Below are 12,354 nucleotides of genomic sequence, written 5' to 3'. Positions count from 1 at the left end.
AGTGCTCTACCACTGAGCCACAATCCCAGAACCTTGTTTCATATTTGATCAGAAAAATGTAGCTTTTAGAATGCCACAAAGAATTTATCAGATTAAGGTTGGATCATCATTATTTTTTCAAATCAGCTCATGTTTGATTTATTAATCATTTTTAAAGCATTTTAAGCAAACTGTTCTCCCCACAAGAAGTCACTGGTTATAAAATGAATAAAATCAACATTATGTCTACTCCTGTTAGGAATTACAGCAATTTTCAAGGAAGATTTAGTTTCATGAAAAGGCTAATAAATAAAAGTGATAGGACACTCAAAATGATAAAATCCAGGACCTGCAAAGGACAGAAAGAGGTCAGTCTCCCAAGTGCCTTCCTGACATGGTTGTTGAGAATCAAAGGTGACAGTGTAGCTACAGAACTTTCAGAAAGTTAAAGGCTTTGGTTTGCCCAGACCCATCTTCAAAATTCATTGCAACCCACAAGCTTCTAACATGTTACCATCTTGTTCATGCAGACAAAGCCACAGAAAACACCATGCCAACTCTCCCAGAGCATGCAGAAAGATTCCAGAGTACAGGGACATCAACAAATTCACAAACCAGACACTGAAGCTAATTTACTAATAAGGCATGAAATATTGTCATAAATTACTGAAACTAACTGGTACTTGTCCAATTAAATGAACAAACTACAGCCTGCAAGGTAGTGGCCTGAGGATTTATGGTAGTTGTTTCTTTGCATGCTAATTAGCCAAATTTCGTTAAGCTCTCTGGATCTACTCATTCACCTTATGTTAATCAGCTATGCTCTACAGTACCCATGTTTTTAGCTCTGTTTTTCCAGTCAACAGTATGACCATTTTTAATTGCAACAAGCCTCTTTGCGTAAAGAGCCTATGCACAAGTTGACAAATATGTAGCTACATCTGCATTAGAGATGATGGAGTAGGGCAAATGACATAAGAGTTTAGCTAGGATGTTAAAGACTCTGCACACAATGACCCATTAGGAGAAAATATGCAGAACTTTTCTGCCCCATTTCCCATCTCCTGACAGAGCTTGATTCCTGACATGGATCAACATGTCAAGCAGGGACAATTCTCTTTAAATGAAAATGGACAAGGAGACAAACAGATATTACGTTTTCAATGAGATCTATGCAGGCTTTCAAATCCAGACCAGAGTCAATGGATACCCAGTCAATGCCTGCTTTCCTCTGTTCCTCTTGTTCCAGAATAAATATGTGCTGAATGAAGAGCTATTGAAATTTTTTAATGCTAAAATTAATTCAAAGTTGCTCACAGTATACTTCAAAGATATGAATAGTTGAAAGGAGAGAGAAAAACAGTTCTATTGCAAGAATATACATTAAAGAAAAAACAATACCCACTATCATATAATGGCAGATAGAGCCAACAAATGACAAATGTTCAATTAAATTCTTGTCTCCTTCAGATTTGTCTACGGACTAAAGATTATTATAATAACATTTAATGGTATTAGAATTCAAAATCATAAAAGATTCCTTTGCATATATTTATACTTCTATTTAAAACAGAAATGAGAGTAATAAATTCTCAATAATATAACAATAATTGTTAATAAAGAATGATAGCTCTTTTCCAACCAAAGTAGCTCTTAAAAATGTACTGAGAATGAATTCCATTATTCTTTGATCTTATTTTTTCCACACTTGGGTCATAGTTTCAAATCTGCTTGTAAATATGGATTGACTGCATCCTCCACATATTCTTACATCAAGAACTTCAAACAGGGGTTGGGGTTGTGGCTTAGCGGTAGAGCGCTTGTCTAGCACGTGCAAGGTCCTGGGTTCAATCCCCAGCACCACATGGATAAAATAAAGATATTGTGTCCAACTACATTAAAAAAAAAAAAAAGAACTTCAAACAGTGGTGTTGAGAATGGCAGTGAAGAAGAACCTTGACAGCTTGGCATCCAGGACCCTGCTGATATGTGCCACCAGCCACTTAAACATCTTTTCACATGTTGACAGGGCATCAAGAGTGTAGATTATCTAGAAATCACATCCTAAGCACTTTATCATCTGACAGAAGTGCTCATTTTAATCCTGGGCATTCTCTATGAGCAATCATTTTCTAGTCAACTTAGAATGCATTTACTAACCTGTGGTTTTCATGTTCTGCTGAATATAACAAGTGAAAAGAAAGAAAGAAGCAAGTGAGGGAAAGAAGAAGAAAGCACAAGGGTAGGATAAAGTAGTGAGCAAGCTTGCTGCCTCCCTACTAAGAGCATAGGTGGGAGAAATCATATTCCTATTAATAAAGAGCAAAATATGCTGGTACAGGGTGCTCTAATGGCAATGTGCTCTAATGCTTTGCTACTCGATGTGTTCCAAGACCATCAGCCTCAGGATCACTTGGAACTCATGAAAGATGCAAACTCTAATCCCAGTCCTAGACCTATAGATTCTGTACTGTAACCCTCATTCCAGATGCTTCCTGTTGTCAAAAACTCTTTGAACAAACTGTAATCAGGCTCCTGTGATCTTACTTGTCCTGCCTTCTGCCTGCCTAGCTCAGTTGCATCAAGAATCCTGCTAAATTGCTGAGCACAGTGCACAGGCCTATAATCCCAGCAACACAGGAGGCTGAGGCAGAAGAACTGCAAGTTCAAGGCTGGCCTCAGCAAAGGATCTAGGCAACTTAGTGAAACCTCATCTTAAAATAGAAAATAGAAAACAGGGATATGTTACAGTAGTAAGGCACCTCTGGGTCCAATCCCCAGGCCAAAAAAAAAAAAAAAAAAAAAGCAAAGCAAAAAGAATTCCACTAAATTGCTTCAGGGAAGATCTCCCCACCTGTGATATCCAATTGTGTTCTTCATGGCCTATATGGCATGTGTAAATTCTTAGCCTACCTTCAGCAAGAAGCCTGTTAGGCCAGCATCAGCAAGAACAGCTCTACCCTTTAGGCCTTCTCTATGATTTTCCATCCACCGCCCTTTGTCTATAAATCCTCTTGTCCTGATTGTATTGGAATCAAGTCAATATCTGTATTGTAAAAGTCCTGAAGAAAAATCTTTCTTACCATTTTAACAAGTGTCATGATATTTTTTTCTTTAACACTACACACAGCAAAGGTTGGCTATTTGTAAGTATGGTAGATTAGAAATTTGCAATTACTAGACTTTGCTCAGTTGCTACTGTTGCAGCTACATTCAAATTGTATAACCCATGGCAAATGACCTACCTTTTCTGGGATGTAGTACTTTCTTCCAAATAATGAACTTCAAGGTTTTCTTTTCTAGCTTTGGCTTCCAATTCTTCATTATATTAGTTCCCAGAGTTGCTCTCATCACCCTAAATGGAGAGTGGCCTTTGGTAGCATCATTCTGGCTCAGATTTCCTACTGTCAAAGTGAGGCCACATGACCCTTCCTTGGAAGGCTATGGCAAAGGCTCTCATGAAACCTGTAGGAGACACATCCAATCTCTGTGCCTGAATGATGCCATAGGAATGCAAATCCAGCTTCCACAATGCAAAAGTGCCCTTGGAGTAGCAGGTTTCTGACAGATTCCAAGTAGGAGTGAATTTCAGGGATACTCTCCAAGTCTGGAAACAGAATGTGCCCCAAAGTGTAACTAGCAAAACAGGCCTATCACATGCCTCCTTCTGCCCAGGAGAGAGCACACAGCAGGGCCATTTGGTGTCTGGTGGTGATTTAGTTGTGAGTCACCCACCCTGATAGGTTATCTTGTGTCATTCACACAGGAATCCATAAGCTGATGGCATCAGTTTTTTATGATGAGCATTAAGAGGGTGCAAACAAAGCCTCAGGAAGATTTTCATCCTGTTGACACCAAGGAAAGCAGTCTGTCTACAGCAGTCAGTTTGAAACTTTAAAAAGAACAGGAATCACTTGCTCACCCCTTTTTCATTTCCTAAATGCTTGAGAGGCTGTTTGAACAGGTGTGGGGAGTGGCAGAGAAACACAGGAACAACGTCTGGAAATGCAGGCAGAGGGAGCTGTCAACAGTACGATGTCTGCTGAATGAATTAATGAAACCCCTAGGTCAATATGCTGGCTGGCTAAGGAATCACCATAATCTTTTTCATCATTTTCTGTCCAATGAAGAAGCAAGAAGGGAAATATTATACTTCCATTTTTTTCAGGAGGAAATGGACCCATTTCTTGGCATTTAAAAGATAACCTTATAGAAGATTTTGATTACTTCAGGGCAATAGTTCAGGAAAAAAAATAGAAAAACAAAGAAATGGAGTCAAATGTTAAAGTTCATTGCCTTTTTCATCTATAACATAATGACATATGCATATCTCAGGTTTTTGTTAGAGATCCAGTGAGTCAGAGGATGTAAACTTACAGAGCACGGCACTTGGAATTGGTATCCAATGTTAACTCCCCTTTCCCATTTCATTTCCCCTGTATCACTTCTCATCCTCACCCCAGCATTTACTAGCTGTGTCACCTTGTGCAATGATTCTTTAAGAGTTACTGTCTTCAGCTGTAAAACAGAAATATTAATAAGACCTACTTTGCATGGTTGCTATTAGATAGGATATGATAATCCACACAAATCTCTTAGCTCAGTAGCCACAGTAAGTACTTGGCAGACACTGATTACCAGTATTATTGTTGTGTCATCATTATCAATCTTTTGTAGAATCAAATGACTTATTCCTAATAGATGTAGAGCTATCGTGAAATTATAAAATACTCGATAATCATGTTTAATAGCTCTCAACTTGGGAGCAGCCCACTTGGAATGGGGAAGGCATCTTCTGGCTGCCATAATGACTGAGAATGCTACTGGCATTTAGTACCTGGGGGCCAAGGATGTCAAACATCTACAAAGTGCCCTATTCTCTCATTCATAAAATTTTCCCATCATAGATGCCAAATGCCTCCCCGTGGAGAAACAAAAAGTCATTCAACCTCTTCACTGTGGGGCTCAGAGATGTGAAGATAATTGACCAAGGTATCAGAGTGAGGTAGCATTAGAGCTAGGACTAAACTTTATATAGTGTTAACACTGCAGGAATTTTCTCCATCTTTTGCAATTGTCATCAACAAAGCATACTTGTCTCTGTTCTGAGTAGTGAATATTTTCTCTATAAAGTCTGTTAAATTCCTAAGAAGAGCCTTATAGTATGCTCACTGTAACTCTAGGAGAGAAAGAGGTTTATGTTTTATGTTGAATAATAATAGACTAGCTTGCTTTACCTATTAAAGGCTGGACTGGTAACTGAGTCCCCTAGAATATAATATTTAAGGGATGAAAATTTGATTTCCATCCTCTTATGGGCTCATTAGTTTTAAAAAGAGAAATGCCCCTTTCTATCATCATCATAGGTCATGCATATACATGTTATGGTGAATATCTATGAAATCAGGAAACTGCCAAACCTCCCTAACTCCAATGCCGAGAAATAGGTCAATTATTGTTCTGTGGAACATGATTCAAGTTCCACTCAGGGTGTTCATTTTTACATTGGAGATTACCTACTGGTTGCAGAGCACTGTGTTAGATGCCATATGCATAATGTGAGATGAATTAGACATAGACCAAGGCCTCAAAAAGGCTAGGTCACCAGGAAGATAAAAATGTAGGCAAATTAGTTCAAGATAATAAAATTGATTTTGATTATAATTATGTTATAAACAACATGGACACATCAGATACCTTAAGAGTTTATTATAGTCAAAATGACTATTTTCTACTACAATTATGTACATTCATCTATCTTTTTTTTTCAGGTTTGAGATGTATGCAGAGAAAGACATCTGAATGTCACCTGAATACTAGCTGCATGTCCTTTGGAATATTACTGAGGTTCTTTTAACCTCAGTTTCCCCAACAGGAGAAACACAGGTATTCCTGCCCTGATTCCTTCTGAATATTTTAAGAATGAAAAATGATCAGACTTGTGAATACTTCACAAATATCATACATGACAGTGAAGGCTATCACTTCACCTTGGAAGTCCCTCCTCAAGGAGGCTATATTTCTCAGTCCCCTGTAGCTAAAAGGACAATTTGACAAACTCTCACCAATGGAATGTTAGTGAAAGTGATGTCACCTCTACCCCAAGCAGTTGGGCTGGGTAGACTTTCTCTACAAATTATCTTTTCTACCTTCAGCAACTTCTGACCAAGTGTCCCAGAAAGATAACTACAAAATGGAGATGACTATACACTTTTTCTGGGACTTGGTACTAGAAATATTTTCACGGTCACTGAGGTTTTAGTGTATTACTGTAGCGTGGCCTATATCAGATTAATCTATACAGCAGATGTAAATTGATATTTTGAAAGGTACCAGCTTACATAATTGGTATCATTAGCTAGTAGCCCTGGGAACATTTACTGCAAGCAGGCAAACCTCAAGATGAGCAGTCCTCAGCAAGTTCACTATTCTGTCATTGTAACATTGTCCTAGATGCTAAGCAAAACCTATAAGACCTTCCATCTCTCATTTCCAACGCTTCCTCCCTTCAAATACTGACCAGTCTATGTATTAAGCCCCTTCCTCAATTGTCAGGTCGCCATGTGTCTGTTACACTAATGAAGTCAATGTGCCAAATCTTAGGTGAGGAATGCCAATTTGTTATTTTTATTCATATCAGAAACCAACAGTTTTGAATGCACCATAGCTACAAACAAGGTGCTGATCACAAGTGAAATATTTGCCTGTATCTACAAAGAGAACAAAGAGACATGTTACCTAAGGCAAGACTGTCAAAACATGTATTTCAGACTAGAGAGAATCTTAGCACAGGGTCAGTTACTGTCCCATGTTTCATAAATAAACACATTTGGAAAACTCATCACAGTAGCTATTTCATGCTTCTTAATATAAGCTCTCATTGTTGACAATCTCACTAGTTGAGAATATACAATATTTACACAAATAGTACAAGATCATATAATTATAATGTTCTTGAAATATCACCTTACCTGTTCTACATTTTGACTTCTGGTAATATTCATTACCAACTTTGGTGCTGAACCAAGCCCTTCATCAACTCAAAGTAGTTAGTGCCCTTGAAGAAAGCAGATTTGTTAGCACCTGGTCATAAGAAAAGAAGGAAGGGAAGAAGGGAGAGAGGTAAAGAATAAGTGAGGGAGTAAAAATCCATTCCATTATAGCCAAACACATTACATATTACTACATCAATGTAGTGAGATAAAATTTCAGCTTGAAATAAATGCCTGAATCCTAAATGCTTAAAGGAATCTATTTCTTGGAGATGCAAATCAAAACCACACTGAAATGCCACTTTACACCCACTATAGTGGCTATAATCAAAAAGACATAGACAATAACAAGTGTTGACAATGATGAGAAATTAGAACCCCTGCACCCTGCTGGTAGGAATGCATGGTGTGAACACTATAGAAAACAGTTTGACAATTACAAATTAAACACAGAATTACTAAAGGACACAGCAATTCTTCTCTTAGGTATGTTTCCAGGGAAAATGAAAACACATGTTTACACAAAAAAATTATATGAATGTTCCTACTAATATTATTCATAATAGTCAAAAATAGGGGAAAATGTCTGTCAAGTGATGAACAGATAAACAAAATGTGATATATTTAAACAACGGAATAATATTCAGGTCTAAAAGAGAATGAAATAATGACGTATTATGCTATGATATGGCTGAAACTTTAAAACATTACACTTCTTGGAAGAAGAAACAAAAGGCCCCATATTGTAGGATTCCATTTTTATGAATTGTCAAGAATGAGTAAATCCACAGAGACAAAATGTAGTTTTGTAGTGACGAGATGCTGGGGAAAGTAGTAATTACTAATGAGCACAGGGCTACTTTAGGAGAGATGAAATTTCCTGAATTATATGGTGGTGATGGTTGTACAACCTTGTGAATACACTAAAATTCACTGAAATATACACTTTAAAAGGGTGAATTTTATGATATATGAATTATTTCCCAATTTAAAAAAGAATTGATTTCTTGATACTAGCCCTTTCCTAACAAGAACTATTTCTAGGTATATGCTTACAGATTCTTTGAATGAAACCGGGACTTAGGCTGTGAAATTTGATCATTCAAGACAACCACCACCAATCAACACAAGTCAGGACACTTGCCCAGATCTATCAAAAACCCTTCCTTCTCCTCTGAAGTCTGTTTACTCCATAGTGCCCTCTGCTGCCCAACAGGAATACAGAGGTTGCACTGAATATTTTCTAAAACAAAACTTCAATTTTCTAAAGAAGTAGGAAGGATAAATGTTGTCAGAAGAAAACATAAATAGGTCTGTATTCCATTAGGGGTTTAAAAAATGAAGATCACATGAAAGAATGCTACAGGCAAAAAATTATAAACATATTTCAAATTGTTGATTTCAGTTATGAAACAAAATGAATATTCCACTCCTTTGGCACCTCTCTGGTATGCCTTCCATTTTAATTAAATTCTGAGATATGCTAGTATATCTTACATAGTAATTCTGTAAAATGTCTTACAATGCAAGATGAGGCAGTTTTTCATTAGTGCACTAAAAGAAAAGAAAAGAAAAAGGTAGATGTGAGGGAGATGGAAAAGGTTGATCAATGGGTCCTAAGTTACAGTTCGATAGGAATAAAAAGCTCTGGTGTACTACTGCACAGTAGGGTGACTAGGGACAACCATTATGTACTCTACATTTCAAAAATCTAAAAGGAAGTATTTTGAATGTTTTCACCATAAAGAATTGACAGATGTTTGAAGAGATACACATAATTAACCTGACTGAAACATTACATGGTGTATCAGAGCACTGTTACTCCAATAATACTGTACATTTTTGCATTTTATGAATATTAAATATATTTTTGTAAAAAAAAAAAAAAAAAAAAAAAAGAAAGAAAGAACTCCAGGTAGCAGGGACAGCATAGGCAAAATCCTGGAGCTGTGAAATAAGGCACTCTCTTATCGTATCACTTATGAGCTCTTCCTTTTCAAAAACTAAAATTAGCCTATTATTCTGTTTAAAATTTTTTTGTCTTTTGGGCTTCCAAAGCAATACACATTTATTTCAATTATTAAAATGATACAGAAATGAATAAGTGCATAGATATTCTTTTCTTATGTAAGTGCTAGACTAAATCATACTTGTTCTTTTGGAACATGTTTCTAAGTCAGTACATGTAATCAAGTGCATTTTACTATAGCCTCGTCTTTGGATATTTAGTGTCACATTGTTCAAAATAGGTGGCATGATAGCTTAGTAATTAAAGGGGGAAGCCCTGAAGTCACATGAATCCCAGAGATGCATCTTACTGTGTAACATTGGGTAAGTGCTTAACTGTTCTGGTCTCAGTTTCCCTCTGTGTATTGTAAGGATCAAAAGAATACATATCTACTTCTTGTGATTGCTGTGACTAATTAAAAAGTTGACATTTGCAAACTATTTAAAATGGTGTCTGATGCAGTAAGTTCTTTAAATGTGAGCTCATATTACCAGAAAGTATTTAATCAGGATTGACAGTATCTATGCTATTTTCATTTTTTTTTGCATGTTTTAGCTTCTAAAGAAACTTCCAAGAAAAGTTTAGAATTGCTCTTACCCTCTATTATATTTGGGCTCTCCTCTTTCTTACCTACCACCACCCAACCAGTGTATACTAATGGTGACTGTAAGGGGCAGCACAGAATGTGGGTGGTAAAGTCCAGTGGAGGAGCTTCTAGGCCAGACCCAAAAGGAGCCATTACAGATTTTCTTTCTGCATAGAGGCCTTACTAGGAAGGCAAATAGTAAGCAAAGACTGGGAAAGAAAGCAGCAAGATTAGGAAGTAAGGAAATAGTAAGTTAAACGGTGGAGGCCTGAGTGAGAAAGCAGGGAATGAATGCAGGTCAGAAACAAAACCAGAGACAAACCTGTGGACAGAAAACTCAGAAGAATGCTTTGGGCACCACATTTTTGATGTACCTTCTTTGGGGAGATACTTCACTGTATCTATGGTTCTCATCAACCTGTGGCTACAAATGAGGTTGTGTTAATAATAATGACAACTCACAAGTCTTTCTACCCTTCATGCTCATACACAGAACTTTGCCTTCAACTCCCAAACCATTTCTGGGAGTCAGGAGACTAAGAAAAGAAAACAGAATATATATATATATATATATATATATATATATATATATATATATATATATATATTACACACACACACACACATATACATATACACACACATATATATGTATGTGCATATACTTAGCTGTGCACACACACATGTGTATATCTGTATATATACAAGTATGTATATGTATACATATGCCACCATGCCCTGCCTCAGCCCTTTTCATTTGAGACAGGTTCTCACTGTGTTACTGAGGCTGGCTTCAATGATGTATGTATACATATCATTTCCTGAGCAATAATCCTAAACAGGGAACAAATTTAAAACAAAGAAAAAACAACTAGAAAGCTACATGTCATTTATATTAGCAACATATATCCATTTCCTTTGTTTGGACCATTGAAATTCTCACAGGAGTTTTAACAGCTTGAAATGTTTGGTAAGTAATTAACTAAAATCGATATTTTATTTGCATACATTTCTATGAGCATACTTAACTTGATGTCAATTTGCAGTGTCAATGGCTTGGGTCCTCAGCTGCTATTGAGATAGAAAAGGCCAGGCAGTGGAGAGTAGAGAAGGGGCAGTCAAAGTCATAAAGAGGGCAAGCACAATCATTTTAACAACATTAACATGTTAAAACAGTTCCTATGTCTAAGAATCCATAATCCACTGGCACCCACAGTGGGACAATTGAAATATCAAGAGGCCAAAGAAGCATATCAACTTCTCCTTACGTGGCTGTAAAAGGAGGAGCACTGAAGGACTTAAAGCGCACTCTTGCCCCTGCTCCAGGAGTTCTGAGTCTCTTTCTCACTTTGCTTCAAAATAAAATTCCTGCTTGCTTACTTACCTCAGCGTTAGAGGTATTCGTTCTTTAACTGCATAAACTACAAACCTGGTCCCAACTCTTGTCGGTAACACTATAAAACTTTCAAAATTCAAAATATATTTGGGAAAATAAATAGAAAATTAAAATAGAACAAACATACCCGTCCTATGCCGAGATGTTCCTGTTAAAGGTTCCAGGTTTGGGGACAAAAGCCCGATTATTTCAAGTCAGAATTTAATGAGTCAGAATTATAGGCTTTTTAAATTGGAAAAAAGTATAAAAAGCATCTAATCCAATATGAAAATACTTGAAAAGGAAAAATGCAACAGTATGCCTGGTCATTCTGAGTGGAGGCAAACAAGTACATAGTGGCTGTCCAGGCAACAGATAAGGAAAAAAAAAGTTGGTTTTATAAGCTTTGGAAACAGTCAGATGGATAATATAGGTAATAACCGTCTCAAAGATTAGCTTCTCACACCAAGAGTTGCTTTCTTTCTTTATTCCTGTGTTAAGACATAACTTTAAAGCTATTTTCATCCGCAAACAAAATAAACCAAATTCTTGGTATAGTATCTCACCTTAAGCTTTAACAGAAATAGCATCCAATGTTACAGGATTATTTCTTATCCACTCCAGGGATAGTTGAGTAGGTACAGAATGAACCAGTGAGATTGGATTTTTCCCAGAGGTTTACACTAAACATCATAATATATGTTCTGTTTTGACTGGGCAGAAAATAGTCATGGTCATAATGTTCTGAAAAATGTTTATAATTATATAATCAAGACAAAGTACAAATTTATGGGTAAAAAGTCCATTTGGCATTCACAAAATATTGTTTTAAACCTAGTAATATCTGGAAATATATTTTCATCATGTTCCTAAAGAGGCTTATAAAATTCTCACCAATAAGTACCATTAGGACTTAATGAATGATCCCATTGACATTATGAATGAACCCATGGCTTTTAGTTAGGTTTTAACTACAGGTTTAACCATAGATTTCATTCAGCAGCAGCATCTTACCCAGGAGTGGGTAACTTGGCACAGTGGTTCTCTAATGTTGATGTGTATTAGAGTAGCCTGGAAAGCTGATAAAGGACCTAAGGATGAGCCTCACTAGAATAGGTTAGATCCTGAGACTATAGATTTATCAGGTTACCTACATGATTCTGAAATACTTCTTTTTTATTTCTCCATACTGGGGACTGAACCCAGGGACACTTTACCACTGAGCTACACCCTCAGCCCTTTCTACTTTTTAAATTTTATTTTATTTTGGGGGGTACCATAGATTCAATTTAGAAGCACTCACCTACTGAGCCATGTCTCCAGATCTATTTTGTATTTTATTTAGAGTAAGCCTTTTGCTGAGGCTGGCTTTGAACTTGCCATCCTCTGTCTCAGCCTCTGGAGCTGCTGGGAT

At 36.8% G+C, this 12,354-nt stretch overlaps 1 protein-coding gene across 1 annotated transcript in view; it reads right to left on the bottom strand.

The window, feature by feature from the left end:
• LOC143407858 (myosin-15) overlaps positions 1–12,354 on the bottom strand; it is a 131,157-nt gene that overhangs the window by 108,273 nt on the left and 10,530 nt on the right. Inside the window, 4 exon segments of the mRNA XM_077110341.1 lie at positions 1,904–2,029; positions 6,951–6,975; positions 6,977–7,000; positions 7,002–7,062. Of these exon segments, the coding sequence (XP_076966456.1) occupies positions 1,904–2,029; positions 6,951–6,975; positions 6,977–7,000; positions 7,002–7,062 (236 nt within the window).

Source organism: Callospermophilus lateralis, chromosome 10 (assembly GCF_048772815.1).
Source record: "Callospermophilus lateralis isolate mCalLat2 chromosome 10, mCalLat2.hap1, whole genome shotgun sequence".
NCBI classification, from domain to species: Eukaryota; Metazoa; Chordata; class Mammalia; order Rodentia; family Sciuridae; genus Callospermophilus; species Callospermophilus lateralis.
The sequence above is the reverse complement of the archived record's forward strand: the minus strand, read 5'-3'. Positions and strand labels throughout refer to the sequence as shown.